This window comes from Salmo salar, chromosome ssa10 (assembly GCF_905237065.1).
Source record: "Salmo salar chromosome ssa10, Ssal_v3.1, whole genome shotgun sequence".
Classification (NCBI taxonomy): domain Eukaryota; kingdom Metazoa; phylum Chordata; class Actinopteri; order Salmoniformes; family Salmonidae; genus Salmo; species Salmo salar.
Genome location: NC_059451.1, coordinates 101,736,666 through 101,758,585, shown reverse-complemented (window position 1 = coordinate 101,758,585; position 21,920 = coordinate 101,736,666). Strand labels below are relative to the sequence as shown.

Here is a 21,920-nt window from a genome sequence, read left to right as displayed (position 1 = left end):
CACTTTCAGTAGAGGAATTGGAAGGTAAAACCTATTAGCCAACGGAGTGTAGGCCTGGTCTCAAGAAATGTAAATCCGGGGGTGTTTTATAGTGCCCATAGAACAGCTTGTCAAATGACGCCTGGTCCTGTATGGGTCCCTGGGGGCGTGCCTATGACTGAGTTAGATTTGGTTACAGAAATACAATTCTATCACATTACATCAGTACATAGCATCTCAATGTCTTACAAAAGCTTTATCCTTATTAATACATTCCATACACCCATATGATGCAGTCTTAAACTGAGTCTATTATATAAACAGTTTTATGGTAATATGGCTATATTGTCTCTTCTGAGTATCACAAAATGGTACCAAGTGGATCAGTTCGTAGCTGGATTCTTCACCAATCTTCCATACCTTCTCCAGAACACAAAATGTCGCTTGGCTCTCCAATTCTATGAGTTGGAAGAATTTCCTGTGTCTCTCTATGGGCCATGTGGCCAGAGACTCTCCTGGAATTTTAGAGTTTTTACGACCCTTTACACACAGGGTGGATTGTGTGCAAAAGGGAGGGGTCAACTGTCCTCCCTGTACCAAAAGAGGCCAACGTCATGACACTGGGCTGCGCAGTCTAGATTCCTGGCTCAGAGGTTTGACAATGGTTCTTCTCCCTCATGGTTGAACATTGAAAAGTTTGAGGTAAATGAGGACACTGGGGCAGAATTGTTTTACAAATGGGACAGAAAATCTATACAAACCATCACAGACAGCCCTTTAATTATACATTCTGTCCTGGCATGGTGCAAACTGCATGAGCTGTTCAGACGAGAGGGATTTCTTTCCCCTAAAACCCCTCTATGGAACAATAGATTGATTCCTATGTTTTTCCAGAATAGTAACTTTAGACCATGGTCTGATAAGGATATCACTCTTCTGGAACATTGTTATGAGGAGGGAATTCTTATGTCTTTCGAACTGCTGAAACAGAAATACCACTTGTCTAACAGGGACTTCTTTAGTTACCTACAACTACGAAATTTTATTAGGGTAACTCTCAAGGGACAATGGGACCTACCTAAGATGTCACCTATTTAACAACTCTGCCATGCAGACTAACCACTGTTCAAGACCATTTCCCGTGTTTACGATGCTCTTATGTCAGGACTAACACTGCCTGAGCTAGACAAACCCCGACTTAGATGGGGAAAAGATCTGGGTATTAATCTTGATGAGGGACTATGGAGAGACCAATGCAGGAATGGTGTTACTTCCACATTGATCTCCAGATTAAAGGTTGACTGATTAATTGGCATGGCCGATTAATTAGGGGCGATTTCAAGTTTTCATAACAATCCGTAATCGGCCTTTTTAGACCACCTGTTACGCGAGTGCAGCATCAAAAGGACCTTGTGGCTGAAAGGAGCCAAGGTAAGTTGCTAGCTAGCATTAAATTTATCAAAAAAAACTATCAATCTTAACATAATCACAAGTTAACTACACATGGTTGATGATATTACTAGGTCAACTAGCTTGTCCTGCATTGCATGTAACCAATGCGGTGCCTGTTAATTTATCATTGAATCACAGCCTACTTCAACTTCGCCAATCGGGTGATGATTTAACAAAAGCACATTTGCAAAAAAAAGCACAATCGTTGCAGAAATGTACCAAACCATAAACATCAATGCCTTTCTTAAAATCAATGCACAAGTATATTTTTTTAAACCTGCATATTTAGTTAAAATGTATTTTAAATTAATGTTAGCAGGCAATATTAACTCGGGAAATTGTGTCACTTCTCTTGCGTTCAGTGCAAGCAGTCAGGGTATATGCAGCAGTTTGGGCCACCTGGCTCGTTGCGAACTGTGTGAAGACCATTTCTTCCGAACAAAGACCGTAATTAATTTGCCAGAATTTTACATAATTATGACATAACATTGGAGGTTGTGCAATGTAACAGCAATATTTAGACTTATATGGAACCGGAAAGAATAAACGTTTTGTTTACAAAAATATAGTTTCTGGATTTGACCATATTAATGACCAAAGGCTTGTATTTCTGTGTGTATATTATATTATAATTAAGTCTATGATTTGATATTTGATAGAGCAGTCTGACTGAGTGGTGGTAGGCAGAAGCAGGCTCGCAAGCATTCATTCAAACAGCACTTTACTGCATTTGCCAGCAGCTCTTAGCAATGCTTGAAGTATTGCGCTGTTCATTACTTCAAGCCTATCAACTCCTGAGATTAGGCTGGCAATACTATAGTGCCTATAAGAACATCCAATAGTCAAAGGTATATGAAATACAAATGGTATAGACAGAAATAGTCGACGAGTCATCATTCCTATAATAACTACAACCTAAAACTACTGGGAATATTAAAGACTCATGTTAAAAGGAACCACCAGCTTTCATATGTTCTGATGTTCTGAGCAAGGAACTTAAACATTAGCTTTTTTACATGGCACGTATTGCACTTTTACTTTCTTCTCCAACACTGTGTTTTTGCATTATTTAAACCAAATTGAACATGTTTCATTATTTATTTGAGACTAAATTGATTTTATTTATGTATTATATTAACAAATAAGTGTTCATTGTTCATTCAGTATTGTTGTAATTGTCATTATTACATATACAGTTGAAGTCGGAAGTTTACATACACCTTAGCCAAATACATTTAAACTCAGTTTTTCACAATCCCTGACATTTAATCCTAGTAATAATTCCCTGTCTTAGGTCAGTTAGGATCACCACTTTATTTTAAGAATGTGAAATGTCAGAATAATAGTAGAGAGAAGGATTTATTTCAGAATATTTCTTTCTTTCATCACATTCCCAGTGGGTCAGAAGTTTACATATACTCAATTAGTATTTGGAGGCATTACCTTTAAATTGTTAAACTTGGGTCAAACGTTTCGGGTAGCCTTTTCCTCCCTCATGATGCCATCTATTTTGTGACATGCACCAGTCCCTCCTACAGAAAAGCACCCCCACAACATGATGCTGCCACCCCCGTGCTTCACAGTTGGGAAGGTGTTCTTCTGCTTGCAAGCCTCCCCCTTTTTCCTCCAAACATAACGATGGTCATTATGGCCAAACAGTTCTATTTTTGTTTCAACAGACCAGAGGACATTTCTCCAAAAAGTACGATCTTTGTCCCCATGTGCAGTTGCAAAGCGTAGTCTGGCTTTTTTATGGAGGTTTTGGAGCAGTGGCTTCTTCCTTGTCAAGCGGCCTTTCAGGTTATGTCAATATAGGACTCGTTTTACTGTGGATATAGATACTGTACCTGTTTCCTCCAGCATCTTCACAGGGTCCTTTGCTGTTGTTCTGGGATTGATTTGCACTTTTCGCACTAAAGTACGTTCATCTCTAGGAGACAGAATGTGTCTCCTTCCTGAGCGGTATGATGGTTGCGTGGTCCCATGGTGTTTATACTTGCGTACTATTTCTTGTACAGATGAACGTGGTACCTTCAGACATTTGAAAATTGCTCCCAAGGATGAACCAGACTTGTGGGGGTCTATAATTATTTTTCTGAGGTCTTGGCTGATTTCTTTTGATTTTCCCATGATGTCAAGCAAAGAGGCATTGAGTTTGATCTAATTGACTCAAATGATGTCAATTAGCCTATCAGAAGCTTCTAAAGACATGACATCATTTCTGGAATTTTTCAAGCTGTTTAAAGGCACAGTCAACTTAGTGTATGTAAACTTCTGACCCATTGGAATTGTGATACAGTGAATTATAAGTGAAATAATCTGTCTGTAAACAATTGTTGGAAAAATGACTTGTGTCATGCACAAGGTAGATGTCCTAACCGACTTGCCAAAACTATAGTTTGTTAACAAGAAATTTGTGGAGTGGTTGAAAAACGAGTTTTAATGACTCCAACCTAAGTGTATGTAAACTTCCGACTTCAACTGTATATACACATGTACACAAACACACAATAACATATGCACTATACACACATGTACACATGGACTTTGTGTTATAGATATGTGGTAGTAGAGTAGAGGCCTAAGGGCACAAACTTAATATGTTGTGAAATATGTTATGATTGTATTGTAATGTTTTTTGCTGGACCCCAGGAAAAGTAGGGAATCCATAATAAATACAAATGCAAATAAAAATTGGCACTATGAAATGCAATTACAAACCTTTTAACCTTTTTAATTGCATCACGTATGTCACTATTTATTATCACCATGAATTATCCTTGTATATACTGTTCCTATATTTATTACATATGTATTCATTTCTATCAGTATACAAACTCATCCTAATAACAAAGAAAACGTATAAACTTGTATTAATTCGTACTTAAAGCTTTAGATTACAGCGCTGATCACGAAATCACCTTGTGCAAGTGAGCAGCCTTCTCGCAAGCTAGCTAGCAAAACAGCAAATGGCTAATTTCCAAGTGGTCTAAACATACAAACAGGGGCGCCACTTTGGTTTTAGAAGTGGCGGGGGACACAACCTGGCGAGCAGTCTCGTGGTCCTCCCCCAGAATTGTTTTGGGAATCTAAAGCTTATTTCCTGCATTTTTTTTTAACAAAAGGTAAGCAAAAATGCTCAAAGTCATCAAGCTAGGTAAGAGATCATTGTTAAATGTTTAACTGATTAACAAGACTGAACTAGATCAAAGGTAATTCAATAATAAATATTGTGTTGCACCTTTACCAATAGTGTAACAAATGAACAACTGTTGAAAAAATCCAAAGACTTGATCGTCTTTATTAAGACATCCTCTATATAAAACTACTAATATAAAATTTCAGCCAGACTGACCAGCCAGCCCAAGCCGCCTGCAAGCCCGATCCCCATCAGTCTAGTGAATATCTCAACTCTCTCCCAACACAAGTTCCTTCCCAGCTCCCACCATACATTTTTTTAAGTTCCCAAGGGAATGGTTTAGAAGCAAAAAAACAAAACAAAAAACTACACACCTCAAATATACATTAATACACAAAAACAGCAAATACTTCATATAATTAATATCATAGGCCTAATAGTACTGTAGAGCTCTTTTTAAATGCACACAATATAGCTAGGTCGGCCAGTCCTGTCCTTTGGTGTCCACCAGCCTGCAGCGTCCCAACCCATCACACCCCACTCAGCTTTAGGATCTTAGTGAAACATTCATTATTGGTTTCGGGTAAGTTAGGCCAAGGCCAGAGTGACAACCCACAGGACGGCAGACCACCAGGGACAGGTCTGAGCAGCCCAGCAGCTAGGAATTGCCTAAATAGGTATCTCGCCTGACGTGGGTATGTTTTCAATACAGGCTCCTTTAGTCGTACTGTATTCCATATAAGGCATCCAGACCTTACAAAAGTTGCCCAGTATACCCTTAGTCTGGTAATAAATCAAAGCTAGTGGTACATAACTTGACATTGTGGGAGGATAACCAACCTTCCAATTAATGACAATGCATTTCTTAGCCGCTATAAATGCTTGGTTACACAGGTTCTTTTGATAACAGTCTCCAGTATCAATATTTCCAAGCAAACAATAACAGGTAGAAGGGAGAATCTGTAGACATGCTGAGATAAAAGAACATACTCTTTGCAAGAATTCAGTCAGCCTTCACAAGACCATAACATATGCAAATTTGTCCCCTTTTGTGTTTTACACCTCCAGCAGAGGAATTACATTTCTGAGTGCATGATATTCAGTTTCACTGACATATAGTATGTGTTACGGATGGTCTTAAACTGCAGTAATTTATATCTGAGATGATATGAACATGACTTGGCATTCAAACATATCTGTATCCATTCATCAGCAATAGCTTCTACCATGTCTTCCTTACAATTTTGTTTTACACCGGACAAACCCGGACGACGCTGGGCCAATTGTGCGCCGCCCTATCACGGCCGGTTGTGATACAGCCTGGAATCGAACCAGGTGTCTGTAGTCACGCCTCTAGCACTGAGATGCAGTGCCTTACACCGCTGCGCCACTCGGAAGCCCCTAGCCTCTAGCAACCCTTGATACAGTTTGTAAATCAACTTTGGAGGTTTGTCAGACTGCCTTAAAATAGAATCTGGCTTGTCCAGTGTTTGCTGCACAAAGAGAATAAAGTGTTGTATCTTCAAAAATTCACCTCAGCTCTGTCACAGACTGGTCTTCCCCGGCTTCCTGACCCTGCTGAGACCCCTGTCACCATCTGATCCTCCTAAGATGAAACATGACAAAGAATGACCTTGGTGTACATTATTGCATTACATTATCCTGGAATATAATCAATGGTTCAATAATTGAAATGACCATTATTCCCAGATCCCAGACTGTAGCTTTAAGCTGTTGACCTGTAGGGCTACCCATCAATTATAGATGGAACTTTGTATCATTCACTGATATTGTTAATATACTGCAGAATTCACCTGAGCTCAGTAGACTGGTCTTCCCTGGCTGTGTGACCATGCTGGGACCCTGTCACCATCTGATCCTGCTAAGTCATGATGAACATAGTGTTGTGTATTGACTGTGCAATAGGGGGCTGCATTCCTGCAGGATGCCTCAGGTCCTGACAGAGATCATTGCGACGGTCTGTGGGCAGGAGCATGTGTATTTCTGTTGTCCCAGATTATTTGGAAACGGTGTCTTTCTGCTTTGTATGTGTTAGCCTACCTATTGTATTAAAAACACATGTTTTTCGCATTATTCAAACTCAGAATTCACTGCTTCAACATCAGTAGCCTACCTCTCCTAGTTGGGTGTGAGAGTTCAAGTGCGCCAAGTATTTGTGGTCTCATTGAAATAAAGAAGGCTGCCTAAATGGGCGGACAATCACGTGGCAGTTAATTTATAATTAACTTAAATATGATTAGACTGTAGTTTACTACAGTGTCTGTAAATAAATATTGATAATGGACAGAAGTGGAGGGTGCTCAACTAACGTGAGTCGAAGTGCAATCGAAATGTAATCATCATTGAAAAGGAAATGGCACAACGCGCACATAGGTTATACGGAACCCAAACCGGCTGCGCGCGTGCGCCATCGTGCATAAATGTATTTAGTCCCCCCACACCAAACGCAATCACAACACGCAGATTCAAATATCAAAACAAACTCTGAACCAATTATATTAATTTGGGGACAGGTCAAAAAGCATTAAACATGTATGGCAATTTAGCTAGCTAGCTTGCACTTGCTAGCTAATTTGTCCTATTTAGCTAGCTTGCTGTTGCTAGCTAATTTGTCCTGGGATATAAACATTGAGTTGTTATTTTACCTGAAATGCACAAAGTCCTCTACTCCGACAATTAATCCACACATAAAACGGCCAACCGAATCGTTTCCAGTCATCTCTCCTCCTTCCAGGCTTTTTCATCTTTCAACTTATATGGTGATTGGCATCTAAACTTTCATAGTATTACCACGATGACCGGCAACACAGTTCATCTTTCAATAACCCACGTGGGTATAACCAATGAGGAGATGGCACGTGGGTACCTGCTTCTATAAACCAATGAGGAGATGGGAGAGGCAGGACTTGCAGTGCTATCTGCGTCAGAAATAGAAAGGACTTCTATTTTTGCCCTTGGCAACGCAGACGCTCGTTGACGCGCTTGAGCAGTGTGGGTGCAATAATTGAATAACATAGATTTCTATACCACACGCAATGCAAGCGGTGTAGTCAGCCTGTTAGGCTACTATATAAAGCAAACTTGCACCTTTTCATTTTCAATAAGTATTGATTACTAAGAATTGTCACTGCCTGCAAAACATCCACCTAAAAGGTAGGCTATATCCGATAGGCCTATACAAAACGTATGGGTTGCTTTTATCGTTCTTGCTGCTTCAAGTTCAGTATCCATACCTGCGCGATCATTTGGGCGTGAGGTCTCAATTAAATTGAGTAGGCTATAGCCTATGCATGGGCGGAGAAGCACGGGATAGTTATCTTTTCAAGGAAATGTAATTCCTAAATAGGCCTATGATTAGGCTATAGTTTACTACATTGCCTAGAAATGCCTAAATATTAATCACCCATATTTCTCCTTCTGAAAAGGATGGGCTATATAAATAGCTCAAGAGAAAGTGCAGGTCTCTCCAACTCTCCTCTCTTCAAACTACATCTAGCATATTGGCTGATCTTGACAATGTGAGAATCTCTGTTAAAGGCTTGCAAGTGAGCTGCGTCACATACGCCTAAAATAGCATTGTGGGACTGTGGTTGGGTTTGGGACCAATTCTTGCGGTAGCGGGTGGGAGTCGGACAGAAAGCCAGCTGGTGCTGTATGAAAAGCTGTGGGTGCAGGCAGGAGTGGGATGAAGAAATCAGTCAGGCGCAGACCTCTACTGTGCACAATGACAGTGAAGCCTGTCACGTTAGAGCTGTTTATTACTATGTCAGTGTGAAGTGTAGGGAATTAGCTAGGGAAACAGACAGATCAATGGTGTGTAGGCTGTGCTTTGGCAAAGTGGGTGGGGTTATATCCTACCTGTTTGGCCCTGTCCGGGGTTTCATCGGATGGGGCCACAGTGTCTCCTGACCCCTCCTGTCTCAGCCTCCAGTATTTATGCTGCAGTAGTTTATGTGTCGGGGGGCTAGGGTCAGTCTGTCACATCTGGAGTATTTCTCTTGTCTTTTCCGGTGTCCTGTGTGAATTTAAATATGCCCTCTCTAATTCTCTCTTTCTTTCTCTCTCTCTCTCGGAGGACCTGAGCCCTAGGACCATGCCTCAGGACTACCTGGCTTGATGACACCTTGCTGTCCCCAGTTCACCTGGCCGTGCTGCTACCTGTCCCAGACCTGCTGTTTTCAACTCTCTAGAGACAGCAGGAGCGGTAGAGATACTCTCAAAGATCGGCTATGAAAAAGCCAACTGACACTTACTCTTGTGTTAGTGACTTGCTGCACCTGTGACAGGTTAAAGGAAATACTCATAGCCTGTTATACATTCAAAAGTATTAGTAAGTTCATAGTATGTGAGGATCTTAAAACATCTAAGGTTAAAAAGATAATGCATTCTGTATTAGTTGATAGAGATTGATAACATTCATAATTGTGTTAAAGTTAAAATCCATCAAGCGTACAAAAGGTAAGAATTGTAAAAGGAATGTGTAAACGTTATATTGATTACTTTATTTTGTGGTGCCTAACTGAAGGGGAAAAGTGTTAATCTGTGATCTACTAAATGCTCTTTAATCTATGAGCCTGAGATCGATTGCTCTGGTCTCCACCCAAGTTCGCGGGGAAATCGCGGTCTTTTCCTCATTACAGTAAAAGTTCTCACTGAGGAAATAATACCGTATCACTCTCGTGATTATTTCTCCCCTTTTTCAGGGGCGTAACACACCCTCGACAACTACTATGATTATTATTATTATTTGACCATGCTGGTCATTTATGAACATTTGAACATCTAGGCCATGTGCTGTTATAATCTCCACCCGGCACAGCCAGAAGAGGACTGGCCACCCCTCATAGCCTGGTTCCTCTCTAGGTTTCTTCCTAGGTTTTGGCCTTTCTAGGGAGTTTTTCCTAGCCACCGTGCTTCTACACCTGCATTGCTTGCTGTTTGGGGTTTTAGGCTGGTTTTCGGTACAGCACTTTGAGATATCAGCTGATGTAAGAAGGGCTATATAAATAAATGTGATTTGATTTGATCAATAATGTTACCATATTGACTAATAAAACTCACACTGCACTGAAAAAAATGTCACAATATCAATCTTCAGTCGTTTGGCCGATTGTCACACCGTTTGATTCAGGTCTAGTGTGATTGAAGCAAAAATAATAGCTAATGTTTGCCAACTTTTGGCCAGCTATCGCTCTAACTGTACATCAACTGGCGAAAGCTAGCTAAGTTAATTTACTTCTGTTGAAACGGACGAAACAAAGGCTACAAAACAACAGCTGTTAGATATTAGTAACAGTCACCTCATATCGCTATCTGACAGATAGCTAACTTCAGTTATTGTAACTGACATGTGATGTTAGCTAATGTTTCATCCCCTCTCTGTCTGAGGTTAATGAATAAGCTACACTAGCTAGTAGTAGCTACCACAGCCAGGTCAGCTCTAGCCTAGCTCAACACTGCAAACAAACACTAGTTTAGTTTTTTTCTGTTAAACAGCAGTTACCTTTCCAGCTACATCAATCAACTAAAGAGTAGCCAGTTTCTGCTCTGATTCCTTTTACAACTTGGTGAAAGAGCGCAACACATACACACTATGTTTAACTCTCCCGTGCTGGTCCAGCCAGCCTTCCAGAAGTTTTGCCTTCACAGCCTATCAACCCCCTCTGTGGTGTCCGCATGGTCTTAAATCCACCCTCCAGAACACTCCCAACAGCCTACCCGACCGCTCTGAGGCGCCCACATGGTCCTAAAGCACAGCCGCCGATTTTTGTATCACATTGAAATGATAAAACTGGGGGCCCAAAAATGCAATTTCAATATGTGGGGAAGACATGACCTCCCCATCCCCAGTGAAAGTTGCGCCCCTGCACACAAATAACACATATCGTTTTAAACAAGTTTTCTACTGCCTAAATAACACATAGTAACATCTGTAACATTCTGATATTAACAAATATGTTCGACATCACATTCATACCTAAAAGGGGGAAATATAGAAATAAATCACAGAGATGTGGCTTCTGCTTCAAGTCACTTGTAATGTGTGAGCGCCCTATACAGGGTTGCTAGGTCTAGCAAAATGTTTACACAATGACTCAAAACCCACCCAAAAGGCCTGAAAACTAGCCAATTGTTCCCCCCCACATCAAGAGAGGATTTGCCACATTTATACAATAAACAATTTTCCCATAATGTTATGTAAACAATTAAGAAGGAATATCGACATAACTTGTAACTAGGTTAGAAGCAAAATTCGGTTTTCATCAAAATAATAATTATTGTTAACTATGACATGACGTAATAAACTCATTTGAATATCTTGCAAGAGAAAATATAATTTGCCCTTATTAAACTGGACAGATAATTTTCGATCAATGGATGTTGATGTAACTCGTTTGACTGCTATGATTAAGCAATAAGGCACAAGGTGGTATGGTATATGGCCAATATACCCTTTCGAAGTGCTGGTCTTAAGCGTGAACAAACACTGAGTGCCTGGATACAGCCGTTAGCCGTGGTATATTTGCCATATACCACAAACCCCTAGGGTGCCTTATTGCTATTATAAACTGGATATAAACATAAAATACTTGTTTTGTCATACCTATGGTATATGGTCTGATAAACCGCGGCTTTCATTCAATCAGCATTCAGGGTTGAACCTCTTTATAATTGTTAATACATCCCTTTTGCACATGTGCAAATGATAGATAAATCAGACAGGAGAGTTTGAGTGATTCTAATGTTAGGCTATTTTCTGGGAAGACTACAAATAGTTATAAATGGCCCATTTGTGAGATTGACTTGTCATTTCAATAGGCATAGGATACAGACTAAAATCTGGGTTTATGATTGTAATTCAACTTTGCCATTGTTTGCTTAGATACACTACACGGCCAAAATCATGGGCATTAATATGGAGTTTTATTTTATTTATTTTTACCTTTGTTTAACCAGGTAGGCAAGTTGAGAACAAGTTCTCATTTACAACTGCGACCTGGCCAAGATAAAGCAAAGCAGTTCGACACACAACAACACAGAGTTACACATGGAGTAAAACAAACATACAGTCAATAATACAGTACAAAAACAAGTGTCACGTCCTGACCAGTAAAGGGGTTATTTGTTCTTATAGTTTGGTCAGGACGTGGCAGGGGGTATTTGTTTTATGTGGTTCAGGGTGTGTTTGAGTATGTGTTCAGGTAGAGGGGTATTTGATTTATTAGTCCGGGGTTTTTTGGTTAGTTCTATGTTGTTAGTTCTATGTCTGTGCTAGGGTATTGTATTTCTATGTTTAGGTAATGGGGATTGGGGCCTTCAATTGGAGGCAGCTGTCTATCGTTGCCTCTGATTGAAGGTCCTATATTTAGGAGTGTTTTTGTTTTGGGGTTTGTGGGAGATTGTTTCTTGTTTTGCTGTGTGCCAGACGAGACTGTCTAGTTCGTTTGTTTTTTGTATACGTTGTTTGTGTTTTTCCTTCTTCACAAATAAAAAGAAGATGAGTATACATTTTCCCGCTGCGTTTTGGTCTACACCCTACAACACCTGTGACAAGTCTATATACATGTAACGCTCGTTGTATGAAGTGGACCAAGGCGCAGTGGGTTGAGTGCTCATTTTAAACTTTTATTGAACACTAAATAAACAAAACAAGAAAACAAACTAACTGTCACAGAAGTTGTCATGTAGAGAAGAGGACCAAGGCGCAGCGGGAATATGGATACTCATATTTTTTTTTTTTTAAAGAGTAAAGTATCCACTGAATAAACAATAAACACAACAGTGACAGTCTTACAGGCATACAAAACGCAGTGCAAGTACAACCACCCACAACCCCAAAGAAAAACACACACACCTATATAGGACTTCCAATCAAAGGCAACTCAACACACCTGCCTTCAATTGGAAGTCCCAATCAACAATACAAACATACCCAACACAAACATGCCACGTCCTGACCAAAACTAAAACACTAGCTCCATCTGCTGGTCAGGACGTGACAGTACCCCCCCTCAAGGTGCAGACCCCGGAATGCACCTACCAACAGAAAAACACCAACAAAAAACCCATAAACAATAACCCCTAAACAATAAGGGAGGGAAGGGAGGGTGGCTGCCGTCACCGACGGCACTGTGCTACACCCTCCCTCCCCAACCCACCTATCCTGGAGGTGGCTCAGGTGCAGGCCGTGGACCTCGCTCCACCCTCGGCGTCGCCACTTTGATGGCGCCGATAGCTGTGCCGGGCCACTCGGGCTGACCCTGGCAGACGGACCACTCGGGCTGGGCCGGGGGACAGGAGGGCCCCTTGGGCTGGGCAGGAGGGCCCCTCGGGCTGGGCCGGAGGGCAGGAGGGCCCCTCGGGCTGGGCCGGAGGGCAGGAGGGCCCCTCGGGCTGGGCCGGAGGGCAGGAGGGGCCCCTCGGGCTGGGCCGGAGGGCAGGAGGGGCCCCTCGGGCTGGGCCGGAGGGCAGGAGGGGCCCCTCGGGCTGGGCCGGAGGGCAGGAGGGGCCCCTCGGGCTGGGCCGGAGGGCAGGAGGGCCCCTCGGGCTGGGCCGGAGGGCAGGAGGGCCCCTCGGGCTGGGCCGGAGGGCAGGAGGGCCCCTCGGGCTGGGCCGGAGGGCAGGAGGGCCACTCGGGCTGGGCCGGAGGGCAGGAGGGCCACTCGGGCTGGGCCGGAGGGCAGGAGGGCCACTCGGGCAGTTCAGGGCAGTCTGGCCACTCAGGCAGTTCAGGGCAGTCTGGCCACTCGGGCAGTTCAGGGCAGTCTGGCCACTCTGGCGACTGTTGACTGGCGGGCAGCTCTGACGACTGTTGACTGGCGGGCAGCTCTGACGACTGTTGACTGGCGGGCAGCTCTGACGACTGTTGACTGGCGGGCAGCTCTGACGACTGTTGACTGGCGAGGCTGGGCTGACGCACTAGTCTCCTGATGCGTGGGGCTGGTACTGGACGTGCCAGCCTGGAGACACGCACCTCCATGCTAGTGCGTTTAGCGGGAAACACCGGACCTTTGAGGCGCACTGGCGGTCTTGAGCGCAGGGTTGGCATCACCCCTTCCGGCTCGATGCCTACTTCGCCCCTGGCACATGCGGGCGCTGGTACTGTGCCTACCGGCCTGAAAATCCCAGGCCTCACCACAGCCCCAACCCCAAAGCACGGGACCTGTCCAGTCTGCCCTACACGGGTACGGGGAGCTGGCCTGGGGCTCCAATCTCGCCCCGCCAAATAGCCCTTGTGCCCCTCCCTAAAAAATTATTGGGGCTGCCTCTCGGGTTCTACCTGCCTCCCAGGCAGGTTGTCACAGTGGACCCGCAACTGCTCCCATGTCCAGTCAATCCTTTCCGTCAATACTTCCAGCGACCAGGAATCCATCACCTCCCGAGCGCGCTGCTTCCAACATTCCTCCCTCACTTGCCTCTGTCCTCTTCTCCGCTGCTTGGTCCTTTGGTGGTGGGTGGTTCTGTCACAGAAGTTGTCATGTAGAGAAGAGGACCAAGGCGCAGCGGGAATATGGATACTCATATTTAAATTTTCAAAAAAAAGAGTAAAGTATCCACTGAATAAACAATAAACACAACAGTGACAGTCTTACAGGCATACAAAACGCAGTGCAAGTACAACCACCCACAACCCCAAAGAAAAACACACACCTATATAGGACTTCCAATCAAAGGCAACTCAACACACCTGCCTTCAATTGGAAGTCCCAATCAACAATACAAACATACCCAACACAAACATGCCACGTCCTGACCAAAACTAAAACACTAGCTCCATCTGCTGGTCAGGACGTGACACGAACAGTAATGCAGGCTACACACAGCAGTGCAAAAACAACTTCCCACAAATCCCATGACAAAAACACCCCTCTTAAATAAGACCTTCAATTAGACATAGAAATAGAAAGACTAGACTAGAACATAGAAATATACTAACAGAACATTAACCAAAACCCCGGAACACTCTAAACAAACACCCCTCTACATAAACACATATCCCAACAAACCCCGAACCACATAAAACAAACACCCCCTGCCACGTCCTGACCAAACTACAATAACAAGTAACCCCTTTACTGGTCAGAACGTGACAATACAATGTGAGCAAATGAAGTGAGATAAGGGAGGTAAAGGCAATAAAAAGGCCCCGTGGCGAAATAAATACAATATAGCAATTAAAAAACACTGGAATTGTAGATTTGCAGTAGGTGAATGTGCAAAGTAGAAATACTGGGGTGCAAGGGAGCAAAATAAATAAATAAATAAATACAGTAGAGGGTGAGGTAATTGTTTGGGCTATTTATAGATGGGCTTTGTACAGGTGCAGTGATCTGTGAGCTGCTCTGACAGCTGGTGCTTAAAGCTGGTGAGGGAGATAAGTGTTTCCAGTTTGAGATTTTTGTAGTTCGTTCCAGTCATTGGCAGCCGAGAACTGGAAGGAGAGGCGGCCAAAGGAGGAATTGGCCCTGGGGGTGACCAGTGAAATACACCTGCTGGAGCGCATGCTACGGGTGGGTGCTGCTATGGTGACCAGCGAGCTGAGATAAGGCGGGACTTTACCTAGCAGGGTCTTGTAGATGACCTGGAACCAGTGGGTTTGGCGACAAGTATGTAGCGAGGGCCAGCCAACGAGAGCATACAGGTCGCAGTGGTGGGTAGTATATGGGGCTTTGGTGACAAAACGGATGGCACTGTGATAGACTGCATCCAATTTGTTGAGTAGGGTGTTGGAGGCTATTTTGTAAACGACATCACCGAAGTCGAGGATCGGTAGGATGGTCAGTTTTACGAGGGCATGTTTGGCAGCATGAGTGAAGAATGCTTTGTTGCGAAATAGGAAGCCAATTCGAGATTTAACTTTGGATTGGAGATGTTTGATGTGAGTCTGGAAGGAGAGTTTACAGTCTAACCAGACACCTAGGTATTTATAGTTGTCCACATATTCTAAGTCAGAACCGTCCAGAGTAGTGATGCTGGGCGGGTGGGCAGGTGTAGGCAGCGATCGGTTGAAGAGCACACATTTAGTTTTACTTGTATTTAGGAGCAGTTGGAGGCTACGGAAGGAGAGTTGTATGGCATTGAATCTCATCTGGAGGGTAGTTAACACAGTGTCCAAAGAAGGGCCAGAAGTATACAGAATGGTGTCATCTGCGTAGAGGTGGATCAGAGACTCACCAGCAGCAGGAGCGACATCATTTATGTATACAGCGAAAAGAGCTGGCCCAAGAATTGAACCCTGTGGCACCCCCATAGAGACTGCCAGAGGCCCAGACAACAGACCCTCAGATTTGACACACTGAACTCTATCGGAAAAGTAGTTGGTGAACCAGGCGAGGCAATCATTTGAGAAACCGAGGCTGTTGAGTCTGCTGATGAGGATGTGGTGATTGACAGAGTCGAAAGCCTTGGCCAGGTCAATGAATACGGTTGCACAGTATTGTTTCTTATTGATGGCGGTTAAGATATTGTTTAGTTGGTCCCCTCTTTGCTGCTATGACAGCCTCCACTCTTCTGGGAAGGCTTTCCACTAGATGTTGGAACATTGCTGCGGGGACTTGCTTCCATTCAGCCAGAAGGGAATTAGTGAGGTTGGGCACTGACGTTGGGCGATTAGACCTGGCTCGCAGTCGGTGTTCCAATTCATCCCAAAGATGTTTGATGGGGTTGAGGTCAGGGCTCTGTGCAGGCCAGTCAAGTTCTTTCACACTGATCTCGACAAAGTATTTCTGTATGGACCTCACTTTGTGCACGGGGGCATTGTCATGCTGAAAGGAAAGGGCCTTTCCCAAACTGTTGCCACAAAGTTGGAAGCACAGAATCATCTAGAATGTCATTGGACACTGTAGCGTTAAGATTTCCCTTCACTGGAACTAAGGAGCCTAGCCCGAACCATGAAAAACAGCCCCAGACCATTATTTCTTCTTCACCAAACTTTACAGTTGGCACTATGCATTCGGGTAGGTAGCGTTGTCTTGGCATCCACAAAACCCAGATTCGTCCGTTGGACTGCCATGATTCATCACTTCAGAGAACGAATTTCCACTGCTCCCGAGTCCAATGGCGGCGAGCTTTACACCACTCCAGCCGATGCTTGGCATTGTGCATGGTGATCTTAGACTTGTGTATGGCTGCTCGGCCCTGGAAACCCATTTCATGAAGCTCCCTATGAACAGTTCTTGTGCTGACGTTGCTTCCATAGGAAGTTTGGAACCTGGTAGTGAGTGTTGCAACCGAGGACAGATGATTTTTACGCACTTCAGCACTCGGCTCTCCTGTTCTTTTAGCTTGTGTGGCCTACCACTTCACGGCTAAGCCGTTGTTGCTCCTAGACGTTTTCATGTCACAATAACAGCACTTACAGTTGACTGGGGCAGCTCTAGCAGGGCAGAAATTTTACCAACTGACTTGTTGGAAAGGTGGCATCCTATGACGGTGCCATGTTGAAAGTCACTGAGCTCCTCTGCACAGCTCATTCTACTGCCAATGTTTGTCTATGGAGATCGCATGGCTATGTGCTCAATTTTATACATCTGTCAGAAACGGGTGTGGCTGAAATAGCCGAATCCACTAATGTTAAGGTTTGTCCACATACTTTTGGCCATGTAGTGAAAATGCACATAGCCTATAGCTCCTTATAGGCCTACATCTTATTTCAGAGTCTTCAGTAGCCTAGGGAAAAGGTAGGCAAGATGTAAACTGAACGATTTAGCAGCTAGCTTTGTTCAAATTAACAGACTAATTTATTTGGCCATTAATAATTGCATAATAACGTAATGCTACAACAACAATACACTGAAGTTATAGGTTATTTATTAAATCCGTTTTCCAGCTCCAGGTAGGCTACACAAGTGGCACAAATTGATTTGCAATGACTCCAGTGATATAGTCATTTCAACACATTTACTGTATCAAATCGTAGTCTACAGTAGCCTACAATGGCATATAAATTAATAAGCTACTTGATGGCCAACAGATGCAAATGTAACATTCTCCACATTTAATGTCAGTTTCATTGAGAACTTTTCCCCATAACAGAAGCATGCGAGGGAATTCCATAACTTCCATTTCAAATTTACACTCATGCATAATGACAAGTTAAAAAGGCTACCTACCACTTGTAAAAAAAAAATGTCACTGCCTGCTTGTGTGCTGCTCAATCTCCTCTCACTCACGTGGACTAAACTGCACACTCACACCTCCGGCACCACCCACCACTCAGTAACTCAGCAACAGCACTGCCTGATAGTCAGTAATAGCATGTCACAGTGAAATACAAATTTTTTTTAAAGAAAAATGCCATGGCGGTCGCTGTGTAACTTAGAAGTAGCCCAAAAACCTGCAACCCACGACCAATAGTATTAGGCCAATTTACAGTACAAAATAAATCACAAATATGGCAACCCTGCCCCTATAGGAATTCCTTGGTATAACCAATCAAACCCAGATCATTAAAAAAATATATATTTAACCTTTATTTAACGAGGCAAGTCAGTTAAGAACAAATTCTTATTTACAGTGACGGCCTACCCCGGACGATGTTGGGCCAATTGTGCGCCGCCCTATGGGACTCCCAATCACGGCCGGATGTGATACAGCCTGGATCAGACATCAGTAGAGCACACATATCGAAAAAATGGATAGTATATTACATACTGCTACACATTATGATTCTGTATTATTAATTTGTTATTATTAAGACACTTTTAATTATATCACACGTCCCTCCCGTCAAAGTATCCACATCTCACCTGAGAAGGTTAAAATATAGGATTAATATATAATGTAGATATGTGATTAGTGATACTTCAGACAATATGTCATTGGGTGCATTTTGTATTTGAAAAGATTTGCATAAACTGAACCGATCTTCTCGTACTCCACTCCAGCAGGTGGTGATAAATCAAAATGTGTTACCTCCAACCAGATAAGGTTGCCCGCGGAAACGGACAGAAACCAGGAACTAGCTAGCTCGGAAGCTACTAAACGTAATCTAAAATGTCTAAAATACAGCTGTTAAGAGTGTTTCTCAATGAGCGATTAAGAACTGCTGCTGAGGAGATATTATGGGCAGTTGAAAAAACGATAGCAGAAGAAGTTTCCCGTTCAAATGAGGAAAATGACCGTCTACAGAGGCAGCTTGAAATCGCTCTCATAAAGCTAAACAGAGCAGGTTTGTGATTATGTTTGTCTAGTCAACCATTATTGTATGGAAGTGGATAGAAAATATCACATCAGCTTTTACAGGTACATAGTTATGTCGTTTATGTCTGAATAGTCATAGAACTCGCCCGCTTGTAGTCCTAAAAACCGGAAATGAGTTATCTGGTTCGTTCAGCCATTCCTATGGAGGGAAATGAATGGGGAAAGAATGCAGTTCGGTAGGGTCTGATGCTTCTTAAATAATGGGGTTTTAGGATAAACTACGAAAATAAGGTCTGAGGTTAACACAGGCTTAGGAGATCTCATACTGTACGTTTTGTTCAATGAGATGATCAGTCAGTTAGCATAACCTTTATGAATTAAGAAGCCTTTATGTGCTTGTTTTGATTAAATACATGCTTCACAAAAAGTAACGCTGATGATGATCTCATAGAACAGTAAGATCTGAGCCTGTGTTTATCCAAAAACCCTACAATGTCTACAAAAATACGCTGTTAATAATGCTCTCTATTGTAGGCTTACAGGTTTTCTATATCTCATCCTTCCTTTCTACTTGCCTCTAGACATCCTCCAACAGTCAGTCTCGGAACAGGTTCCCCCCGAGCAGCAGCAGTGTGTGCAGGAGTGGAGCCCCAGTCTCAGACAGGAGGACCCAGAGCCTACACAGATAAAGGAGGAACAGGAGGAACTCAGGACCAGTCAGTGGGAAGAGCAGCTTCAAGAGCTGGAAGATGATACCAAAGACTCCATATTCACTAATGCCTTTATGGAACCTGACTGTGAGGACCCAACTCGGCACTCATATCTTTATCAAGCCCAGAATGAGGGAAAAGAAGAGAGAGACTCTCTACCCAGCACCTCAACTGCACATATCAAAACAGAAACTGGTGGAGAGGACTACAGATTATCAGAACCAACCAGTGATTTTCAGCCTAATTATGCAAGAAATCCATACTGTTCTGCAGCTCAGAGGGAAAACATTGATTGGATGGGAGTCGTAGGGCCTCCGTCAGGTTTTAAACCAGTCAAATCAAAGAAAAGATGGACAGGAAAAAGACAAAGCTCCCATATGAATACTAAGGGTAGAACCTCCACAGAGTCGTCCGATCTGAAATCACCCAGGCAAAGGGATAATGCTCCTTGCCGTTGTAAAGTGTGTGGAAAGTCTTTCCAGTACATGGGTTCGTTAATGAAACATGTGCAAACTCATACAAATGAGAAAGAACATATTTGTGGTGTGTGCGGAAAATGTTTTGAGTCCACAGAAAGTATGAAACATCACATCCAAACTCACATTGCAGATAGGATGTGTTGTCATGTTTGTAGTAAATGCTTCACTAGCAATAGGGATCTGATTGTGCACATGAGAACCCACACAGGGGATAAACCGTATCAATGTTCTGATTGTGGCAAAGAATTCAGCGTTCGCAATAGTCTGAAAAGGCACATGAAAATTCATGCAGGAGGTAAAGGATATAGCTGCAGTCATTGTGACAAGTGTTTCAGCACTAGCTTCCGTCTGACATTTCACATGATGAGGAGTCACAGGGGCGAAATCATACAGGTGTCCTGTATGTAGAAAAACTGCTTTACCCAATCATGTGTAATCAGAAAAGTCACACTGGGGAAAATGTGTATGAGTGCAGTGATTGCAGTAAATATTTCAGTGACAGTGGCTGCTTGAACTTCTAAAATGTCCACACAGACCACTGTCATATATGTTGCTGACCTAGATCTGTATAGTCCTAATGCTGGAGTAACTCGCCATTGTGCGGCCTTTGAATGAGCCTGGCTCGCAAAAAGAGACACCCTGTGTGTTTTTGGAGTTCTATTATGGTGGGAGGAAAGGAAATTAGCTACTAATGGTAATACATCAAAAACATAATAAAAGTACTATGATTTCAAGTATGTTTTATTCCATGAATCTGTTGAGCTACTTTTTAATGCCCAATAAATATAAGCATAAAGCATATACTCAGTTTGGACAGTATGTGTAGGGAGTTGAATTTTAGTTAGTGGAATTGTAGCCCAAAATAATTGTGGGCAAAGTACATAGTCAACCACCAGGCTCTGTACACATTGACAGTAATTTAAATGGTTATGGACAAATTATAAACTGGGTGGTTCCAGCCCTGAATGCTGATTGGCTGACAGCTGTGGTATATCAGACCGTATACCATGGGTATGACGACAAATATTTTTACTGCTCTAATTACGTTGGTAACCAGTTTAAAATAGCAATAAAGCACCTCAGGAGTTTGTGGTATATGGCCAATATATCAGGGCTAATGGCTGTATCCATTTACATTTTAGTCATTTAGCAGACGCTCTTATCCAGAGCAACTTACAGTAGTGAATGCATACATTTCATACATTTTTTCCCCGTACTGGTCCCCCATGGGAATCGAACCCACAACCCTGGTGTTGCAAACACCATGCTCTACCAACTGAGCCACACGATATCCAGGCACTCCCCGATGCGTCGTGCATAATAACAGCCCTTAGCTGTGGCATATTGGGCATATACCACACCCCCCTCGTGCCTTATTGCTTAAATATACCACAGTAACACTTGTCTCAACTATACTGACACTGATGTTTTCTTCCAGGTAAGTCAGGCTTAAAAGTATTTCTGTAAATGTGCAGTTATTTGCTATTCCAACAGAAGGAACTCTTGGTCAGGCAGCAGATACCTCTGAATGATGGCCATCACATCTTTTTCAGTGCTGTGTTCAAAGTCATGTCTGTTCTTGAATGGTAAATGTCCAGCCAGCTCCCACAGAGCCACGTTGAAGGCAGATTCATAATTGGCACCAAAGCAGGACCCCCTGGGCCACAACAATGCACACACACCCCACCTGGCATGCACATCAGACTCCCCAGGTGGGCAGCCTCGGATGAAAAACAGACTCACCAGTGAGTCTGTGACCAGACTAATGGCATGGACAACTTTCTCAAGGTCCTCAGTTTTAGTCTCTGCCTATCCTGTCGGTCCAGCCGGCGTGTGGTGTTGTCAAATTTAGACATTGCGGACGTTCAGTCATCAAATCCAGACAAACAAACATTGTCAACAAAATCCCAGTTACTGTAGTTGAAACGTGTTGGCGACTTGCTGTTCTCAATTTGGCTGTAAGAAAGTTTAGCAACTGTAGCTACACTGTTCAAAAAT

At 43.1% G+C, this 21,920-nt stretch overlaps 1 protein-coding gene across 1 annotated transcript; it reads left to right on the top strand.

Moving 5' to 3' along the window:
* Nucleotides 1–18,504: 18,504 nt before the first annotated feature.
* Nucleotides 18,505–20,723, top strand: LOC106561298 (zinc finger protein 699). Its single transcript, XM_014125094.2, has 2 exons — nucleotides 18,505–18,761; nucleotides 19,315–20,723. The coding sequence occupies exons 1-2, from the start codon at nucleotides 18,587–18,589 to the stop codon at nucleotides 20,328–20,330; spliced, it is 1,191 nt and encodes a 396-aa protein (XP_013980569.1). The 5' UTR covers nucleotides 18,505–18,586; the 3' UTR covers nucleotides 20,331–20,723.
* The last annotated feature ends 1,197 nt before the right edge of the window (nucleotides 20,724–21,920 follow it).